Below are 21,793 nucleotides of genomic sequence, written 5' to 3'. Positions count from 1 at the left end.
CAGTTCCCTGCTAATGCACCGAGAAAAGCTGCAGATGCTGGTCCACGTGCTCAAGCCCCTATACACACGCGAGGGGTCCAGATGGAGTTCCAGGCTCCTGGCCCAGCCCCATCTTGGCTATCTGAGGAAAGAACTAGCAAATTACATTATCTCTCTGTCTCTCCCCTCCCCTTTTGTAATTCTACCTTTCAACTCAATAATTTTTTTTCAAAAAAATGGAAGACTTCAAAAAATCACTTTAATTAAAATACACTGTGAAAAACCAGGATACCAAACTAAAGATTTTAGTGGTTTTTTTTTTTAAGGCATTAGAGAGCCAGTAAGTTTATGAAAAAGGAAGATTGTTGAGCTGATGTTTTTCTGTTGGCAAGATCTCTGTGGCAGCAAAGAAGAGGAGGCCTTAATTGAGGGGGCAGTGGCCACAAGGGTGAACATGGGAGACAGCCTGTGTCCCACCTGCAGCCTGACTCCCAGGGGCCAGCTGCCACTCCTGACAGTGACCTCACAATCACTCCCCACCTCATCGGTCCTCCAAGGTCAATGTCACCGCTGCCTGGCTCACTCTGCTCTGTGTGTTCACATCTAGAGGTCACACACCTCACCCCCAGAGTCACCCAGGCCCACAACCAGTGACAGAAGGATTCAAGCCGTCAGAGAGGAGCATCCTCCCACAAGGCTTCAGGATGGAGGAAGAGGTAGAGGAGCCCAGGAGGAGGAGCATGCCGGTGGAAAGGAAATCCATGTGGAAGACAGCCGAGGAGCGGCGCTTGTCCGACCTTACCCGTGTGCTGGAGTGGCTGGAGCGGAGGCAGGGCAGGAGGCAGCAGACCCTGCAGGTGAACGCGGGCACAGGGCATCTCTGCACCTGGAACAGAGCACAGGAGGGGAGACAGTGGGAAGGGGCTGGGAGGGAGTGCCTGGGACCATGCTGTCCCTCATCCAAGGGGCCTCCCAGGGCCTTGACAGCAAAACTAGCGAGAGACAAAGAGAAGATTGGCATCCCAGTAGGGCAGGGTTTCAAGGGTTCATGGGTTCATGCTTTCTTAAACCCAAGAAAAAGTCAGCTGGGGACAGTTAGTTGGGTGGTAATCTGTAAACTTGATTTAAGCTATGAGGAATGTTGGTCTCGGCAGGTATCTAAGGAAGGTCCTGAGACAGTGGCTTCTGGGGTGTCCATGTTGATATGACACGGCCCATTCTGTTGTCTCCAGTCACTTCCCTCTGTGGAAGCTCTGGATTCAAGAGCCACTTCATGCCCTACTGTCCCCACTGGTAAGTCTACCAACATGCCTTCTGCATCCTACCCTGCATCTGTGAGTTCTAACTTTGCTCCAGGAGCCACAGCAATCAGGCCTGTTTCCCTCTGTCCCCTTACCCCCGTAAGAAGACCAAATCATGTCCTGGAAAGTAGTGTCCCCTACCAGAGATGTCCCTGATCCTGATTCCTCTAACCCCAGAGCAAAAGGGATTAACAAAGGCATATGACAGTGCTCACCACACCACTAAGACTTACTATGTGCCAGGCCCCATGCTTGGCATCCAGTACCTCCAGCCAGGCTCCAAGGCTCCCGAAGGGGAAGGGAGCTGAAATGAAGTCTTCTTGAGGTTCCAGGGTTAACAAAGGGCCAGGCTCCAACTCATGTTTATCTGATTACCAAATACACAGGCACCATAAGGCAGCTTGCCCTAATTACCGCCACACTCTTGGCGCTGTCCAGTTCAGCACCCACTGCCCTTCAGGAATGCTGTCCTTTTATTTGCCTACTTACCCAAAAGTGCCTGGGTAACAGTTTGTTCCTCAGACTAGCTGGAACACACCAGTATGAGTCAGTTTCTTTTTGACAGGATAACAACATGCCCAAGGCAACTAACCCACAGATAGAAAAGGGTGGTTTTGGCTCACACTTTGGCAGGTTCACAGTACAAAGTCAGGCAGGGACCGTGGATTCAGCTTCTACTGATGGCATTCCTGCTGGTTGAGTCTGGACAGGGGTGGAAGAGGGGCAGCAAAGAAGAGCAACCCAAAGCTAGACACAGGGAGCATGCACCTGCCTGTGTCAATGTGATCTCTTATGAAGCTGCCAGGAATTAATCATGGGAGCTCCACTAAGGATACAGGCTGATCCGATCACTTCCCATCTTTAACAAGATGCTGATGACACATCCTAATCACAATGCTATCCATAAATCCAAGACGCTAAGGACTTACTGACAGGCTGTCCCTTGCGTGGTTTTGGGGAGGATGAGCTGGGGGCTGGTCTCTGGAGCCGCTCAAAACTCCTTTTATTGGCAATCTCAGAAATCACACCCATTTCACTGGTGAACACCCAGCTCCACCCTCCCTTTCTGTATGCTAGCAATGTCTTATCAGCTGAGGCTTTTATTGTAAAAACTTGATAACAAAATGACACTTCTGTGGCAGGGCTCAGAGCAGCAGCAGGTGGCAGGGGGGCCCTCTGGAGGTGATAGTTGGGGAAGGGTTCTATATCCCCCTCTGTGTTCCTGCAGCCTGCTCTGCCTTCTCCTGGACTTGGGGCTACATCCCAGGCTCTCTCTATTCCTGACTGCTTATAGGTCGTCCCTTTGTCCAAGAAGATCCCTGAAGTCCAAAGCCTTGGCTGTAGAGGTTACTGAGTTACTAAGCAGTTTCCTCATGTCTAAGGCTCCTCAGTGTCCCTCCGAATGAGGGATGGGTGGGAAATTCTTCAGGTGATGCCTCCAGTTGCTGGAGGAGGCAGCTTTACCTAAAAATTCAACATAGGCCCCAACTAGCACCCCCACCCACCAAGGCAAATGCAGGCCTGGTGTAAACCAGCACCAATCTGCACAGACGGTAACTTCCAGCAGCCAGTATACCCAGCTGGCTCAAGCAAGCTTTCCTTCTGTCCTCTAATGACCTACCCCACCTCTGTGCTCCTTCACGCCTCTGTGCACTAATCTTAATGCTGCTTACCAGACCCTCTTGGGGGTGGCTTCTGCTGCTATACCCATCTCCCAGGTAAGGAGATGAGGTTTAGATGGAGCAGTCACTTGTCCAGGGTGCCTCGGAGCAGGGCCATTGTCACCACACCAAGTGTGCACACCAGAGGAGAACCATTCCATACTGCTTTGCCAAGGGGACTCCATCAGTCATCTGCCATCTGAGTGACTGGGCTTCTCCCCCACTGAACTCTGGGAGAATCCCCATTGGACACTCTCTGCCCCAACTGTGGGAGCTGCAAGACCTGCAAAGATGAGGATGCCAGGACTTCACAAAGCCTGCAGGAAATGGAATTGCCAGAGGTGTATATTTTGGTGCCAAATCAATTTCAGATCCATGCATGTGATTCTTCAGAGTTCAAGGCAATGAACACAATGAAGAAAGTACACATGAATCTCAAGACTTTGGAGGGCACCAAAAGAAAATGTATCTTTTTATTCCAGATTTTCATGAAATTAGAAAAATTGTATTTTGTTTGTTTGAGAGGCAAATAAATGGGGGGAGAGCGAAAACAAAAGCCCTCTCATCTACTTGTTCACACCCAGCATGCTCACAATAGCTGAAGTTGGGCCAGGCTATATTTAACCTGGAGTCAGGAACTCAGACTTCATCTCCCTGAAGGACAGCAGGGTCCCAGGTACCTGAGCCATCAACTGCTGCCTCCCAAGGTGTACAATAGCAGGAAGCTGGATCGGAAGCAGAGCTGGAACTCAAACCCAGGCACTTCGATGTGAGATGCAATAGAGTAGCCTTATGGCAGTTAGACAGGAGGGCAAGGCAGGGACATTGATGCCAGAAAGGCTCTTGCGGGGTTAGAAAGAGTTCTCATAGATTGGAAAGGAAAGGGTATCTTCATGGTGGGGAAAGTCTGAAGTGGAGATCAGACTAGGCCTGAGGTCTAGAAGGCTGTTTTGGAGACAATGACAGGGACACCAGCACACAACTGGAGGGCTAGAGTGTGGGCCAAAGCTGGGTGTGCAATTCACCCATCAGGGAGCTGCTCCTCCTCTTGGTAGTGAGGCTGGGAGTGCCAACAGAGGCCACTATAGGGCTCTCCTCGCCTGTCTTTCCAGAAGCAGAAGAACAAGACGGAGATGCCCCCAAAAACAAATGAGAAGGAACAAAAGAAAGGCAAAGGTGTCTTGAAACAAAAAGGAGGCACCCGTAAAGTGAGTACTCCCAAATCACTGGGTCCCCATTCTGGGGAGGGGTGCCCACTCCTCTCGCACTCCACCCCACCCCACCCCCCACCACTACCACCATGCAGCCAACCTCAGTCAACTCCCAGCCCAACCCAGTGCTGTCCGTCTTCTGCCCCACCAGCTGTGACGTTGCTGTATTTAGTTTCCGTTTGTGCACCTGCTCCTTCCTTCTTCTTTCTCACTTTTCTACCCTCTAAGTCATGCAGGGAGAAAGATCCCTTGAAATGAGCCCATCATGATTTCTGGAGCAGTGGAAGCTTCAAGTCACAAGGTCACATGGTTAACGGAACAGCCCCACACCCACCTGCCTCTGAGAGCTGGCCTGGGATGCTCATGGCTTCCTCTGAGACCTCTGGGGGTGGAATAGGCAAGGGAGGTGCCAGTGAGCAAGTCCCAAGGGTAGCCTCTGTCCCTGTTATCCTCTCCTGGAGTCCCAGCATGGGTCTCTTTTTGGTTACCTATGCCTCTCTTTCAGCAACCCCAGGAATAGCTTCATTTGCATGGGTGCTGGGGGGCATGGCCCAGGCAGGCCCTATGACCAGGATTTAACTTCTCCACTCCCTGCCAAGGTCTCAGGAACAAAACAGAGGAACGAGAGCCCCGTCACCACCTACAGGCTCTATAGCTTCGACCAGAAGGGAAAACGCTTCAGCCTAGTCTCTGGCACCTTCTCCAAGGAGAATACCAAGAAATCCGGTAAGGAACAAGCCTGTGACCCTGTGTCATCCCCCACCCCCACCTCTCCCAGCCCGCCTGAGGCAGCAGTGCCCACTCCCATGGGCAGCAAACCCCTGTCGAGGCTCACATCTGGCAAGCCAGGCATGACCTGGGCAAAGGGACTCACCCTCCCAGCGTGCTGTTTTCTCAAGAAGCTCCGCGTCCCCCAGGTTCCCCAAGCCACTTCTACAACACTTGTCTCGAGGGTTCCCTGTGAGGTAACTGACCTGGGTGCCGTCACAGTGTCCCATTACACGCCATAGCGTACCTGCTGGTCTGAAACCAGCACAGGTGGCTCACACCCAGGAAGAGGCAATCTAGGTTATTTCAGAACTCTCAGATTTAAAGCCTTGCCCCAGTTCCCAGTCTGACTCCAGTACCATGGAAGGAGCTCAGAGTCGAACAGATCCAGTCAAGTCACTTCTGCATTCCACGTTCCTCATCTGTAAAACTGGACAATAGCCTGACCTGCCCCATGATAAAACTGCGATGCTTTAGCCAAATGAGATGTGTGAAACACTTAGCTTGATGCAGAATAAGTGATTAAAAAAAAATTTTCAGTGTCTGGGACCAGTGCAGTAACATAGCATGCTAAGACTTCACCTGCGGTACCAACATCCCAAATGAGCATTGGCTTATGTCCTGGCTGTTGCACTTCCAGATCAAATTGCTTATTGCCTGGGAAAACAGTAACATATGGCCCAAGTCCCCTCCCACATGGAAGACCAGGAAGAAGCTCCTGGCTCCTAGCCCAGCGGCAGCCATTAAGGCCATTTTGGGTAGTGAACTCGCAGATTGAAGATATGTCTCTTTGTGACTCTGCCTTCCACATAAAAAGATAAGGTAAATCTTTAAAAAGGAAAAAAGTCAGTACCTGTCTCTCCGTGAAGATACTGCCCAATTTCAAGAGGTTGATGCCGCAACAAAGAATACATGATGCATTTCCTGCGCCATGCCTCCTGGGATTGCAAAATGCTGGAATCCGCTTAGCTCCTGGGAAAGGCAGACAAGAACCTCTGAGCATAAGTTGCCAGTTCTTTTCCATAAAACTACCCCTCTCGTGCCCAATAAAAAATTCTATTTTCTCTCTTTTCATTTAATCCAACAAAGTCGTTGTAAGCAAACTGTAGCCACTTGCCTGTCAGATTTAAATATAACTGGCAGTGTTGGATCCTGGATGGGATCCTAGAACAGCACTGCAGAAGAAAGCTGACAGCACCCAGAAGAGCCCCATCATGTAGTGGATGAATGTGTCATGGTTTTCTACGCAAGCGTTCAGGGAAACCGAGTAATGGGTAGACAGGACCCTCTGGATTTTCTTTGCAACTTTTCTGTATATCCATCATTTTTCCAAACTGAAAAGGTTACTTAAAAACAATAATAAAGCCAGATAGGCTTAGGTCCTGTGGGAAGCCCCTTGCTTTTCCCAAGTGTTCTGGAACTCCCAGTACCATGTCTAGCTCCAAAGTCTTGGTACCCTGGGACCCAAAAGCTTGCATAGGTCTCCCCTCCTGAGATGCAGCCCTACCCAAGCTACCTGCCCCTATTACCCTTCTTTTTCCTCCCAAGTCTCTCCCATGAAGCCCTGGTGTGTAAGATGACCTTCCTGAAGGTTCCAGAAGAGCAGAGAAGAATTAGCACATCATAGAATTCTCCAACAAACAGAGATGGAATCACTTCCCTTGTTCTTCAAAATCCTTTTGCTTGCCATACCCCACCCCTATGTGACCCTTTCCCTGTGAAATGTCAACTCCTCTGTTTTTTGGTTTTTGGTGGTTTTTTTTTTTTTTCAACTCAAACACCAAGACCAAGTGAGACAAGCCAGGAATCCACAAAATTTAAGGAGGCGCTGACACTCAGGCGTCCATCATGCAGTTTTAGGAGCCTGGGAGCAAGCACTTCCTTCAACGTTCCCAAGGCACTGTGATTCCTCAACCTAGGCCTTGTGCTCCCAGCTCTCCTCCTCCTTCTCTCTTACATTGTCCCTCTCCTCAGCTCTCCTCACCTGATGCATTGCCCCTCAGCCTTTTACCTGGAGAGGTCTCTATTTTGTCTATTCCCCCTGCAATGCAGTCCATTAAGATATTTATCTCAAGGTCTTTCCTTCCCCCAAGAGAAACGTGGGCTGGCTAATGAAATCATTCGCTTCCTCTTGATGCCAAAGGCTGCCTGAGGTAGGCTGGCTGACAGCTATTGGATCCTCTGCTGTCCTTCTCCTCCTCCCCACCTCCCACCAGGACGAAAGGGAGAAGCCTCGTTCCTCCCACTAGGATACAACCAGGGTCACTCGAGGGTAAAAAAAGAGGCCAGCTCAAGGGCAGCAGCAGATTGCAGAGACATGTAGGGCCCCCTGAGTGTCCAGGATTGAGCATGGACATTGCCAGGAGCCCTTCCCATGCAGGCTGGCAAGAGCCCAAGATGATTGATCAGGCTATGGATTGAAAGACAAGTTCAAGACCAAGCAACTCCCCAGGAAGAGCACGGAACAAATGACATGCCTAGCTCAAGACATTAGCCTGAACTGAGCCAGGCTTGGCAAGCCCGGCATGGTTCTCATGGTGTGCACCACCTCCGGACTGACATTTACCCTGGGTCACAAAGCCAGAGAGTCCCTGCCACCACCCACCCTTGGTCCTCAGCCTCCACCTCTTTCATATGCTGGGACCCCTCCTCCTCTTTCACTGCCATCATCTTAGTTTAACCCTGATCCTCTTCCATCATTAAAGCTTCCAACAGCTTCCAGCCTCTGTGGCTGCCACATTGGACTTTGTAAATTACTTTGGCTCTGAAGTGAATTTCCTCATGGTGTCACCAAAGAAAGTTAACAGAGATTCAATAGCTGACCCTAAAGGAGTGGAGATTGGTGAAACGACCCACAAAGATTTCTGATTGATCTTCCTAAAGTTCAGTGAAACTACAAGAAAACGAAACTAAACCAAATGAGGAAGTTGAAATACAACAAATCAGCAGAAACCATTTTTTAAAACCCTCCCAAGCAAGAATAAAAATGTTGAAACACACCCAGTCTGTTTGAAAATTTGAAGAAGTTGCTTCAACAGCAGACTTCACCAAACTGAAGAATCAAAGAATTCAGACACATCAATTAAAATTACCCAGCAGAGGAGTATCATGAGAAAAAAAGAGATGAGAAAGAATAAAGAAAGTCTGCAGGGCGGGTGAGACATCATCAAATGAACTTGCTAACAAGCCTAAGCCTTCCAACATCTAAGAAGAAAATGGAGGTCTATTTAAACAAATGATAGCTGAAAACTCCCCAAATTCAGAAAGCAATATGGACATCTAGACTTGCGAGGCCCAAAATATGCCAAAAAGTTTGAACACAAGAACGTCTATAAAGAGGCACATTATAATTAAATTGTCAAAAATCAAAGAGAATCTTGAAAGGATCAGAAAATCAACTCATCATGCACAAAGGAACCTCTTAGAGACTATTAGCAGATTTCTCAGCAGCTGTCTCGCAGGATGAAAAGACAGGAGAATATGTCCAAGACATTAGAAGAAAATGCTGACAATCAAGAAAATATATCCAGCCTGGCTACTCGTGAGAAGCGAAGCAGAGAACAACATTCCAAGTAAATCTTTAGGGACACACCTAGGCTGAAAGAGAAGGGATGGGAAAAGATACCCCATTCAAACAATAACCAAAAGAAAGTAGGGGATGGTTATACTTCTCTATGACAAAATAGGCATAGCTTTAAAAAAAAAACTACCGTGTGCCACAAAGTCATTGTGTCATAATGATGAGGTCATTTCATCAAGAGGACATGAGGCTTATAACATTTATGTACCCAATATCGATATCAAATACATAAAGCAAAAAAATAACAGAACTGAAAGGAGAAATACACAGCAATACAATACTAACAGAGGACTTTAATATGCAACTTCCATGAAAATAATAGATCATCCAGACAGAAAAATCAATAAGGAGACAGAAGATTTGAACACTACAGTTCAAATAGGCCTAACAGACATATGCATATGCAGAACCTCCGACAGGAGTGGCGTTCACATGCTTAACGCCCGTACAAGCACACAGAGAACACCCTTGGAGAAGAGCCTGGGGCTGATGTCATGGCTTAGGAGGTTAACTCACTCCCTGCAACACTAGCAATCCCATGTGGGCTCTGGTTTGAATCCCAGCTACTCCCCTTCCACTCCAGCTCCCTGAACTGTATCTGGGAAAGCGACAGAAGATGGTCCAAGTGCCTGGGCCTTTGCACCCACATGGGAGACCCAGAAGAAGTTCCAAGCTCCTGAATTCAGCCCGGCCCAGCCCTGGCTATTACGGTCACTTGGGAAGCAAATCAATAGATGGAAGATCTCTCTCTCCTCTCTCTCTCTCTCTCTCTCTCTGTGTGTGTGTATGTGTGTAACTCTACCTTTCAAATAAATTTTTCAAAATTTTAACAAGATACAACCTTTATTTTAGACCACAAAATGAATGTTAGCAAAGTCATAAAGACTGGAATCACAATCCAGCATCATTTCTGGCCACAATGGCACAAAAACAGTAGCAAGAGGAAATTTGGAGAGTTAAAATGCATCTGGAAATTAGGACCTGGCATGATAGCCTAGCGGCTAAAGTGCTCACCTTGCATGTGCCAGGATCCCATAAGGGCGCCAGTTCTAATCCCAGCAGCCCCACTTTGCATCCAGCTCCCTGCCTGTGACCTGGGAAAGCAGTCGAGGGCAGCCCAAAGCCTTGAGACCCTGTACCCATGTGGGAGACCTGGAAGAGGCTCCTGGCTTCTGGCTTCAGATGGGCGCAGCTCCGGCCATCGTGGCCACTTGGGGAGGAAATCAATAGACAGAAGATCTTCCTCTTTCTCCTCCTCTCTGTGTATCTGCCTTTCAATAAAAATAAAATAAATCTTTTTTAAAATATGGAAACTAAACAACACACGCCTAGATAACCAATGGGGATGCCACAAGAAATCAAAACAGAAATTTAAAAAAAAAAACTACATGGAAACACCAAATCCAGAAGAATCAGCATTATGTCTTAAGTTACCACACCTGCAATCCCACCATCACATCTGACTGACAGTTTGAGAATAAGCTGTCCCACTTCTGATCCAGCTCTCCTAGAACACACCTAGAAAAGCAGTGATTGGGCCCCTGCACCCATATCGGAGACCTGGAAGAAGCTCTTGGCTCCTGGCTTCAGCCTGGTCCAACCCCAACCCCAATTATTGCAACTTGGGAGAGTGAACCAGAAATGGAAGTTTCTCTCTAACTCTGCATTTCAAATACATGAAATAAATCATCTTTTAAAAGAATGTCTAAGAATTTTACAGTAAGAGAAAAGGGAGAGAATGTTTGGTCTATCCACTCTAAGATGCCTGCATCACACCATGGAGTGCCTGAGTTCAATTCCCAGCCCAGCTGCTGACTCCAGATTTCTGTCAAAGCAGACCATGAGAGGCAGTTGTGACGGATGAAGCAACTGCATTCCTATTATCCATGTGGGAGACCTGGACTGAGTTTCCAGTGCATTCTAGCTACTTTGCTCCCCAGTCAGGCCACAGGCAGGGAACCGGATTGGAAATGGAGAATCCAAGATATAAACTGGTGCCCCTATGGGATGCCAGCACTGACAGGTGGAAGACTAGCCTTTTGAGTCACCTCACTAACTCCAAAAGAGAATATGTGCTTTCCATGCATCTTTTGAATTCCTGTCACAAAAATTATTGCCAGTATTATTCCAATTTTTCTGGAAAGTTGAAAAAGAAACAGTTGCAGGACAAAAAAATTAACTTTACGCAAATAGACTATATGAAAAGGAAATAAAATAATTATAAATACAATAACATCAGCAACCATGAAATAAATGTAACCAAGTCGGTACAAAATTTTAGATAATAACTGTAAGATATAGATGAGGGGCCAGTGTGGTGGTGCAGTAAGCTAATCTTTCTCCTGCAGTGCCGGATCCCAAATGAATACCGGTTTCTGTCCTGGCTGCTCCACTTCCAATCCAGCTCCATGCTTATGGCCTGGGAAACCATCAGAAGATGGTCCAAGGCCATGGGCCCCTGCACCCACATGGAAGACTCCCCCCCTCCCCATTGGATCAGCTCAACTCTGGTTGTTGTAGCCATTGGGGAGTAAACCAACAGGTGGAACATATTTCTGTTTCTCCCTCTTTTTGTAACTGTGACTTTTAAGTAAAATCTTTTTTAAAAAAAGACACCAGCTGGGGGAAAAAAATGGAAGAAGACACATACAAAAGAATGGAAACATCCTGTGTTCATGGACTGAAAGGAGTCACATGGTCAAACTGTCTAGAAAAAAAAATCAATTACTTCCTGCCAAAATCCCAGTGGTATTTGAAAATTGAAAATGTCAATTTGAATATAACCACAGAGGATCCCAAATAGCCAAGACAATCTTGAGAAACAATGAAGTTAGGGAAACCACATTTCCTGCTTTAGAACTATACTATAAGAGCTGGTACTGTGACACAGCAGGCTTAACCTCTGCTGTGATGCCAGTATTCCAATGGCTGATTCGAGCCCTGACTACTCTTCCTCCAATCTAGCTTTCCACTAACAACTTAGGAGCACAGAAAAGGATGGCCCAAGTGCTTGGGCCCTTTGCAGACATGTGAAAACTCCTGGCTCCCCAACACTGGCCATTGCAGCCATCTGGGGAATAAACCAGTGGATGGAAGATCTCTCTGTCTCTCCTCTCTCTATAACTCTGCCTTTCAAATAAATAAGTCTTTTTAAAAACTATACTGCAAAGTTATGGAAATCCAAACAACACAGTACTGCCATAAAAATAGGCACAGTTTGACAGACTTCAGTTATAAACCCAAGCTTATGTAGTCAGCTGCTACACAGTGAATTCACACCTGCTCGATAAGTGCATTGGCTTAAACTGGATATAATACGAGAGAATTTAGTAGAGCCTCCATCTCATCCCACTCAAAAGAGTTGAAGATTTAAGTATAAGCCCTAGACCTGTAAAACTTCTACAAGAAAAAAGAAAAAACTCCTTAACATTTGGGTCTTGAAAATGATTTCTTGGCCATGACCTCCAAGGCACAGGCAATCAGTGAAGAATGAAGTCCTTGTCATACCGAAAGCTGCAGTCAGTGACACACAGAAACAACCTGTGAGATGTGAGAAAACATTCTCCAATTTGATATCTGATGAAAGACTGATACTGAAAATAGAGAACTCCTACCACTCACTGGAAAAGGAGAAACAGAAACAATCGGAAAAGTGGATAAAGGATTTGAAGAGGTATTTTTCAAAAGACTTACAAATAGGTACATGAAAAGATGCTCTTCCTCATTGATTATCAGGGAAATGCAAATCAAAGCTATACTAAGATATTCATTCCCACCTTTTAGAATGGCTCTTTGTCGGGGAATCTCCGGACCCGTGGAAGAAAACCCGACGCTGAGTGACTGTGTAGATGTTCTTTATTCCGTCAGCCGTCTGCTCCTTCTTTCTCTCCGCTCTGTCTGCTTCTCTACTCGGTCTGCTCTCCACTCGGTCTGCTCTCCAGGACCCAACCTGCTTATATATAACACCTAGCCAATCAGCTAAAAGGTCACCCCTGCACGTGGGAAGCGACCAATCAACTAAAAGGTCACCCCGCACGTGGGAAGCAACCAATCAGCTAAAAGGTCATCCCCACACATGGGAAGTGACCAATCAGCTAAAAGGTCACTCCCACAGGCAGGACACGCAACCACGCCCCAAGGGGAAGACACTTCCTGAACTTGTTTACCACTGCCCTCGTCAGGGCATTGGTCTGCGGTGCTGTGCTAGACAGCCCCATAGATCGTTAGGCGCTCTCAACAGCTCTTATTTAAGAGATAGCATTGAAATGCTATAATATCATAGTGCTGCCAAAGTACTGGCATGGATGTACAAAAAGGGAGGAATTTAAATTGGTATGGCTCATTTGAGAGTTAACTTTAAAATCCGAACATAGAACTGTCATAGGATCTAGTAACCCCTCTTCTGAGTGTATAATTGAAAGATATGAAACCAGCATCTCAAAGAAGTAATGACACTCTAATGCCCATTGTAGTAGTATTCACAATAACCAAGATATGGGAACTCCCTAGGTGTCCATCAGCAAAGGAGCACTGATTATTTTATTTATGTAGTTTGTCAATTATTTTATTAATAAACTACTAATAATTTTATTAGTTTATTTTTATTAATAAATTAAATTTTAATTAATAAACTAATAAAATGGGCAGCACGTGATTTGGTCTTGTTTTTTATTAATGCAACCTCACAATTTTGGCCTTCTGATTTGCACTTGATGTGAGCGGCAGCACCGCCGAGCTTAACGCCATCTCAGGATTTGCTTCTCATTTAGACCTCTGTCCTTTGCTTCCCTTCTTTTTCCCTCTGTGTCGCACTGAGCATTTTTTACGGTCCTTTCTCGTTTTCTTTTGCTATGTCTTAGTTGCAACTCCTGTTACGTTATTTTTGTGAATATTTCAGGGTGTGTAGAACTCATCTTTAACGGAAGAGAAACGTATAGGGTTGTACCCCCAAGCTTTTACTGTCACCCCCTCTCTCCACACTATCAGCCCTGCACTATGATATGATGTGTGCATTAAACAACTATACTTTAAGGTGCCTTTTATGTTTGCCCACCTATTTAACATTCCCAGTGCTCTTCACTCCTTTGCATAAATAATTTTCTGTCCCGAGTCATTTTCATTCTGCCTAGAGGTCTTCTTGGAACGTGTCGTGTGGTGTGGGCTTATTGGTTATAAATTAAAACCTTTGTATATCTAAAAAGCTCCGTATCTCCCCTGTACTCCTGAAAGATAACGATGTGGCGTTTAGAACTCCGACACCCTAGCTCTGTCAGTGTTCCACAGAGCTACTCTGCTGCCTTCTAACTCACATCCTTGCAGTGGGAGGTTGGCTGCCAACCTAATCACTTCTCTCCAGGATCTCTTTTTCCTCTGTTTTTTTTTCCCCCCAAGATTTATTTGAAAGATAGAGTTACAGAGAGAGGGAGAGACACAGAAAGAAAAATCTTCTTAATGCTGTGTCATTTCCCAAATGACCACAGCAGCCGAAACGGGGCCAGGAGCCAGGACCGTCTTCTGAGTCTCCCACATGGGTGCAGGGGCCCAAGCACTTGGGCCATATTCCTGCTCCCTGCTTTTCCAGGGGCATTAGCAAGGAGCTGGATCAGAAGTGGAACAGTCAGGACTCGAACCAGTGCCTACATAAAGTGAGGACACCACGGGCAGTGGCTTTACCTGTTGTGCCAGAGTGCCAGGCCCCTCTGCTTCAATCTTTTATTTCTAAGCTATTTGGTTATAATGTGTCTTAATATCATTGGCTTCATGATTTTTCATGTATGTAGTGGGAGTTTATAGCTTTTATCAAATTTAGAATTTGTATTCTTGAAAATTTTTCAGCCCTCTGTTGCCTTGCCCATTCAGACACCCTGATTACACATATTGAAAATCCCACAGCTGTGGTATTTTATCTTTGGTCTTTCTCTTTGTGCTGCCTTCTGCATAGTTTCTTCATGTTTACTAATTTATTCTTATGCAATTTCTAATCTGTTCATCCCATCCCATATACTTTTCATCTCAAACACTGTCATTTTCATCTCTAGAACTTCAGTATGCGCCAATTCTCTCTCTCATTCTCTCTCCCCCTCTCTTTCTCCCCACCCCTGTCAAGGTTCCCTTCCTTGGCAGCACCTCCCAGATATGAGCTGGGGTGAGCATGGGATCCCCTCTTTTCTTTCCCCTCACTCAACGAGCATGTCCTGCGTTGTCTGCTGTTAAATGCCCACATCATTTCATGAAATACGTCCACTTTTTTTTTAAAGATTTATTTATTTTTATTACAAAGTCAGATACACAGAGAGGAGAAACAGAGAGGAAGATCTTCCGTCTGACAATTCACTCCCCAAGTGAGCGCAACGGCCAGTGCTGTGCCGATCCAAAGCGAGGAATCAGGAACCTCCTCCAGGTCTCCCACGCGGGTGCAGGGTCCCAATGCATTGGGCCGTCCTCGACTGCTTTCCCAGGCCACAAGCAGAGAGCTGGATGGGAAGCGGAGCTGCTGGGATTAGAATGGGCGCCCATATGGGATCCCGGGGCGTTCAAGGCAAGGACTTTAGCCACTAGGCTATCACGCCGCCGGGCCCAATGCATCCACTTTTTTAACTGCTGAAAGTGAAAGGACAAATCCAGACCCTGGTATCCTGTGCTAGCTGAAACCAGAAATCCTAAATTTGTCTTTCTGAAGTATAAGCCTGGTTGAATGCATCAAGAAGGTGTTTGGAATTGTTAAAAATGAAATTGCCAGACTGATTTAAACTTTGGAAGGATTCAGTAAAAGATTCTGGGAAAGATATGGGAATGTGCTGGGAAAAGTGAATGTCTTTGGCTTTCTGTCCTCACCAAGGTGCCAGGCCAGAGGCCTAATCCCGCTTGTCTTTGTAAGAACAGTCAGATCCTGGAGTCTAAAACATGGCTCACTAGAACCCCAATGTATCTGTTCAGCCACAGACCCAGGAATTGGGGCATTCTTACCCAAGAGTGGCCAAGACAAACGGCCAGGAAAGGGTGTGACAATCCAAGTTCCAGTCCTAGGCTCACCACTAATTAACAGTGGCACTAATTAACCTAGGACATGTTGCCTAAGCTCCTTTACCCTCAGCCTTCTCTCGTGGTCAGTGCAGAGAACGCAGTGAAACTACGCTGACGCCTCTCCTGACTTGAGAAAACTCTTGAATGGGGCCTAGCATACATCACTCAACAAATGTCATTCAATGGCCAGTGCCTTTCATAGCCTCACATTCTTTCCTGCATGACACCTGCCTCGCCCCAGAAGGGAGATGTCTCCAGGAAATCTATGTTTGTCCATGAGAACACATCTCAGCTCTCCACAGCGCAAAAGCAAGAACTGCTAGTGTTCCTCACTGTAGCAACCAGACCATTCTACTGGACATAAAGGGTCCTAGTCCAGCCACGCCCTCATTGTGAGACCTTGGGCAAGTCATGCCTTCTCTCCAGGCCACCATTCCTCCATCTGTACAGTGTTAGACAGTCTAGACTTCTACATATATTCTGGAAAACTTCATGAAGTTGGTTGATGAAACCATGCAAGCTTACAGACAGAAAGAACAAATTACTTTGGAAGGAAAATGTGTCAGACTGGGATCAACTTTCAGCAGAACAACACTTAGAAACTGCTGAGAGGAAAGAACCGTAGCCCCCTTGCTTCTGTCTCCTCCCCTAACTATGTAAGTCACTATAAAAGTGAGCAAGTGACAGATCTGGAAATACTTAGGAACTGGATCAGTCATGCATTCCTTCATTTGTAGAAAATTCTCTGGAATAGAGCAAGACTTCCAAATTGGAAAGCTGTTGATTTAAGAGAAAAATCTAAAGATAAATAATCTAAAGTTAAAGTCAGGTGATACAGAAATGTTGAAAAAAGAATAGGCAAAGAGACAAATGGGGAAACGTGAACAGGTGAGGCAGAATCGAGGCTCAATGAAACACGTGGGTAAAGAAGGAATTTTAAAAATCAATCCTTCATTCAAAGAAGAGAGAGAGGGAGACAGAAACAGAGAGCCCTTCTATCTGCTAGCTTAGTCCCCAAATGACCACAGTAGCCAGGGCTCAGACAGGCTAAAGTCAGGGCTTCTTCTGAGTCTCTCTTGTGCATGCAGGGGCTTAAGGACTTGGGCCATCTTCATCTCCTTTCCTAGGCACATTAGCAGGTAGCAGAATCCTAAATAGAGAATCTGGGCCATGAGCCAGCATCCATATGAGACGCTGGTGTTCGTGTACTGGTGACACACAAGACAGCTTAACCCGTGCCACACTCTAGCCCCAGTAGGGGTATTTTTAAATGTTAAAGAGAACAAGTGGAAACCATAAACAAAAAAGCACCGATAAAGGTATTGGATAAACAGATGGAACAAAAAATTATAAAATGCAAAGGAAGTCTGTTAAAATACAGTTGTGGTAGAAAATAGATCATATAGACTATAGCAGGAAGCACTTAGAGGAATGTAATTAGGAAACTGCCACTCTTAAACATCCAAACAGACAACATCTGTTACAGCTAACCTTCTGTGAGCAAACGGTCCCAACGTTTCTTCAGCTATTAAAGATGATTCGAAGTATAGACATTTCTATGTTAACAAGTCATCAAAACTTAATTTTTATGCAAATTTAGTTTAATGAGCATGCTTAATGTATGAAAATATGGCAACTCTACCAACGTCTCAAATGAATAAGTACATTAGGACCAACTGGAACTTACTACAATGTCAAAGAATCCTTCCAAATCAGGATATGCAACAACACACTTCATTACACCAACCAATTCAAGGAAAAGCTATATGATCATCTCCCTAGGTGATTAAAAAACAATCAATAGAATCAAGAAATTATGGCTAATAAGATCGTTATATGAATTAGGAATAAAGCTATCAAAGTGTTATAAGTTACATATACCAAAAATAGTGGCTAAATCTATTAGTCCTTTTGCGTGACTAAACTCTCTTTTCGGGATAAATTTGCCTCAATAATCCAAAGCATGAGATGCAGGGAGGCATCTAGGAGGTCTTTTATTACAGCAGGGTAGGGACGGGAGAGGGAGAGGGAAGGGGAACCTCTCTTGCCAAGTGGCGTGGGGGACTGCAAGGGAAGGGGAGGGATGACAAGACAAGCAGCACGGATGGGCCAGGCAAGGGAAGGGGCAGCATGCAAGAAGGAGACACACACACACACACACACACACACACACACAGAGTGAGTGTGTCTTTTTTGCAGCTGAGGCACGCTTCATGGGGCCATGAGGAATTGGTGGATAGGACTGTCACAGCCTCAGGGGATCGGTAGGAGGGTTGGGGGTTGTGAGAGAGGCCATGAGGGGCTGGTGGAGAGGACTGTCAGTTACAGCACCATAAAGTTACAGCAGATTGGTGGCAACAGCACTGCAGAGTTACAGCGGATTCGCAGACAACAGAATTTAAACCTGATGGGCACACGAATCCTAAGGAAGATGACCTAGGGGAAGCAGATATTTAAAATAGTTCCGAGTCCAAAATGGCGGGGGTCTTCATGGCCAATGTTCGAGTCACTCCTCACAAAATCTGAAATCTAAAGTCATTCAGGTTAAAACCAGGAATGCAAGGAGCCATCATCACCGTCCTCGTTATTGCCATTGCTTTACAGAGTGATTGTTAAGCCGGAATGTCACAAAGAATATAGAATTTCAATAAATATTACAAGATGTTTTCATTTTTCCCTGACAGGATAGCCAATCTCCAATGCTCAAGAAATTCTAGTTAAAAGACTAAGTGTCTATGGTTATTGGTACACTAGACAAATGCCTTTGAAAAGGCAACAGACTTTTCTCTATATTCAGTGTGGAATGGGTAAACATATTTCATTCTCAGAAGTAAAAAATCTGCAAAATACTTGGGAGAAAACTTCATTTTAAAAAAATTCCAGCCTCCAAATTCTAGCTCCAGTAGCACTTCCTTCAGAAGTCTCATTCGGGGCTCACATCAGGCCCAATTTTAGATACTTGTACCTGTTCCCTGTCTGTAACCCACTTCTTCCTTCTCCACTGACAAAAACCACTGTCCCGTGCTGGAAGCTGAGGCTTTCTCTTCCTACTCTGGTCTCATTCTCTTTAAATGAACAATTTCTGGGTAGGGGGAAGAGAAAGGATGAAGGAACACAGTCAAGGGGAGGAGTAGGAAGAGATAGAGAGGAAGATATAAGGAAGAATTTTAACTACTAACAAGGAGAACCTGCAGAAAACATTCATCCTAGGGGACATAAACAGTCATGGAAAACAGAATTAAGAAGTGTTTATCCTAATGTAAAAACAGCTTTGTAATTCATGCATATTCAAGGTTTTCAATAAGTTTGTGGAATTGCATAATACAAAAAAGCTATGCATGGATTTTCAAGGGATTTTTGGTTAGCAAAACCAAATTCCCTTTGAATTTCATTCTCCCTGTTTGCATTTAAGAAATGGATTGTTTGCGCCTTTCCAGCCCCTCGTCCTTTCTGTCCACCCTCCTCTCCCAGCTCCCTGGATCTCACTCTGAGGGGAGACCTCTGTGCAATTTCAGAACTTGACATCAAGGATGCCATCTCCCTGGAGTCCACTCAGCGGCCAAACCCATTCCGTCGGCAGAGCAGCATCCTAGACCCCTTTTTACAGGATAGCACGTTTAGCAACCGGAGAACAACCCTCTTGAGAGACTGGACGAGCAAGGCACCAGACTCCTCTTACGAACGCAAGCTCAAGAGCCTCATGGAGAAGGGCAACGAGCCCAAGGTGGAGGCCATAAAAATGTTGAAGCCAGAGGAAGTGCTGAGCTGCCGGTTTGTAGACCCATGCGGGCCAGGATAGGGCACCCCAGGGCCAGGGTGGGGGTGGCAGAGGACACAGACTGTGGGCACCTGTAGCCTTTGATTCTGACACTTGGGATGAGCCCAGGATCATAGGAAGGGAACAGAAACCTTGAGCTTCCTGGCAGCCTCACCTACTGAGAGATCATCTCTGGGATGAGATTCCACCTGCTGTCACACCTTCTGAACCGATGAAGGCTGTTTCAAAAGGAGGGGATGAGTCGTTGATGATCTTACTGTAACAGGAAATTCCCTTAAGATCCTTGACACCAGACTGTTAAATGGATGGTGATAGGAGTGGCTTCCTGCTAAAAAGAGTGGTGGGTCTTTCTAGACTCTCAGGGGACCACGATCAAAGTACACAATCCTTTGACACTGCTTGGAACACAAGTTCTCCCTCCTTGCTTACTCCCTTACACCTATCAGAACTTCCCATTTCCAGTAACCATAACCAGCTTGTTTCCCCTTGCCCCCAACCCTCCCCAAATCTAAGCTGCCCTCTCCCTAACCCATGGCTACACTATAAAGATGCAACTGACAATGTCAGACACTTCAGAGAGGAGGATGCAGAAAAACAGAACAGAGCCAACCTTATCCATTGAGAGCAGCGAGTCCCATAGGGTTAAGACAAGCTCAGTGCCTACTAAACTCATAGCTGTATCACCTGCTCTTCTCACTGATTGGCTAAGAGATGGAGGTGTGGAATGGCTAACTGGCCTGGTCCCCAGCTTTTGTCTCACTGGACCTGGACCATGGCTTTCAGATACCTAAATGACTCTGGCCAAAAGACAGCCCCAAAGACTAGACTCCAAAGTGGGGTGAGAAGAGATTTAGACAGGATTCTCACCCTCCAGGGAAGGGGAGGAAAATACCCAAAGAGCATCTGTGAAGCCACTAGAATACTATCCAAGAAAACCGTGATGGAGTCTTAAAGAGCCCCTACAGACACGGGGAGGCCCCTGGAGCTGGACTGGGCCACAGAAGAAAGGTCAGCAATAGCAGTGCTGGTGTGAGGTCTGGGGAGGGGGTCGGAGCTGCCCGTAGAACAAGGAGACACTGGGAAGCAAGACAGTGTAAGCCCTATTCCATCAACAGGCAGCCTCTTTCTTGTCACCTACAGCCGAGTAACCAACCAGCAAGGGTCCAGTGTGGAGCCCTCCCCACTGCCCATCCTAAAGCCAGGGCTAAGTTCAGGGCTGATGGTGGAAAGATGGGAATCTTTCTGTCCAGGAAGACGGGACCCTCTCTGAATGTTACAGTTCAAGTGGTATCAAGTCCCTTCTTTGGGGTGAGTGAGTCAGCATGATGAGGACCTAGCTAGTGTTTCACACAGTGGCTTACTGTGATGGTTCAACTGTCACTACAACAGGGCACCTCTTCCAACACCTTGGCTCTGCCACCATTTCCACCACCCTGGTGGGCATCTTCTCAGGTCTATGCATGTGACTGTGATGAAAAGCATAACAATTTGTTCCCAGAATGCCCCAGCCACATGCCACCACCTTCCCACTGCCATTAACTGGGGGCAGTTTTATCAAGATTCTTTGCCATGGGACACTCCGTTCTTGGCTCAAGGACCTCCCTAGTGATGGATTCCAGTTCCCTCTCTGTGAGGACCTTTCGGTGGACTCAGTGTAGTTACTCAGCTTGGGTCTGCATTGACTTCTGAGACTGAGACTAACCGGAAGGGGCATCAAGCAGGAGAGGCAACGGACAGGCTGACTTTTACAAGAGTTAGGACCACAATGAGCACCACCCCCCACCACCAGTGTTCTCTGGTTCTGTGACAGTTTCACAGAGACCTCAGTCACCGCACCTGCAGAGGGCCCACCCAAACCTCTGCTCACGTCCGAGCTGTGCTATGGCTCCGTATCTTACAGAGCCCTTTGGCTTTTCCTCGTGCAGATACCTGAGGCTATCCAAAAACAACATCCGAACCTTGCTGAAACTGTGCCGAGATGCGGGTCTCAATGTGGACATCCACCCCCACATGATCGAAGGGGAGATAGACATGAAGAAGATCTTCACCGGCAACCCCAACACAGCACTCTAAGGAGCTCTCTTCTTCCCGCTTCAGATCCCTCCCGCCCTTGGGACCCTCAAGCACCAGGTGCCACCCTCTAGCACTCAGCACCTGGCCCTTCAGACTCAATGTAGACAGCGACAATCATAAACATGACGGCATGAGTCACTCTGTTGGCCCAGGTTTGTCCTCCACACCCAGGTCAGTGACCACTTAGAACCGCGGGTTGCTCCCCACCGAAAGATGCCACCTTGCAAAGAAAGTCCAAGGGGAGGGGAGAAAGTGGGATCCACAGCTCCAAGTGAAATTCAGGAAGGACAAAACATTGGGGGAGTCACGCTCGCCTGTCACTCTCAAGTCAGGCTCATCCAGTAGAGGGTGGGGGTTCCCTGGGGAGTGAGACAGGGAGCAGCTCTCCCCACAGTGAAGGCATTGAGAAGGCAGCCACC

General features: G+C 46.6%; 1 protein-coding gene across 3 annotated transcripts; it reads left to right on the top strand.

The window, feature by feature from the left end:
• The first annotated feature begins 681 nt into the window (after nt 1-681).
• C16H16orf78 (chromosome 16 C16orf78 homolog) lies at nt 682-21,475 on the top strand. 3 transcript variants are annotated; one of them, XM_012926682.2, is made up of 5 exons: nt 682-836; nt 4,060-4,149; nt 4,752-4,878; nt 19,039-19,294; nt 21,227-21,475. In XM_012926682.2, exons 1-5 carry the CDS (start codon nt 684-686, stop codon nt 21,372-21,374), a joined length of 774 nt encoding a protein of 257 aa, XP_012782136.2. In that variant the 5' UTR covers nt 682-683; the 3' UTR covers nt 21,375-21,475. The 3 variants fall into 3 exon arrangements, with proteins under 3 accessions (XP_012782136.2, XP_058530503.1, XP_012782135.2); XM_058674520.1 differs by having other exon boundaries at nt 4,057-4,149; XM_012926681.2 differs by having other exon boundaries at nt 4,054-4,149; nt 21,227-21,474.
• The last annotated feature ends 318 nt before the right edge of the window (nt 21,476-21,793 follow it).

The sequence above is a fragment of the Ochotona princeps genome, chromosome 16 (assembly GCF_030435755.1).
Source record: "Ochotona princeps isolate mOchPri1 chromosome 16, mOchPri1.hap1, whole genome shotgun sequence".
NCBI lineage: Eukaryota > Metazoa > Chordata > Mammalia > Lagomorpha > Ochotonidae > Ochotona > Ochotona princeps.
This window is presented reverse-complemented; position numbering and strand designations above follow the sequence as displayed.

What these genes read in the sequence shown, in the direction of transcription:
- C16H16orf78 (XM_012926681.2), top strand. Translation starts at nt 684, where the DNA reads ATGGAGGAAGAGGTAGAGGAGCCCAGGAGGAGGAGCATGCCGGTGGAA. An exon ending in GGAGGCAGCAGACCCTGCAG is followed by an intron (nt 837 to 4,053) that starts GTGAACGCGGGC and finishes CTGTCTTTCCAG; the next exon opens with AAGCAGAAGAACAAGACGGA. An exon ending in GGAGAATACCAAGAAATCCG is followed by an intron (nt 4,879 to 19,038) that starts GTAAGGAACAAG and finishes GTGCAATTTCAG; the next exon opens with AACTTGACATCAAGGATGCC.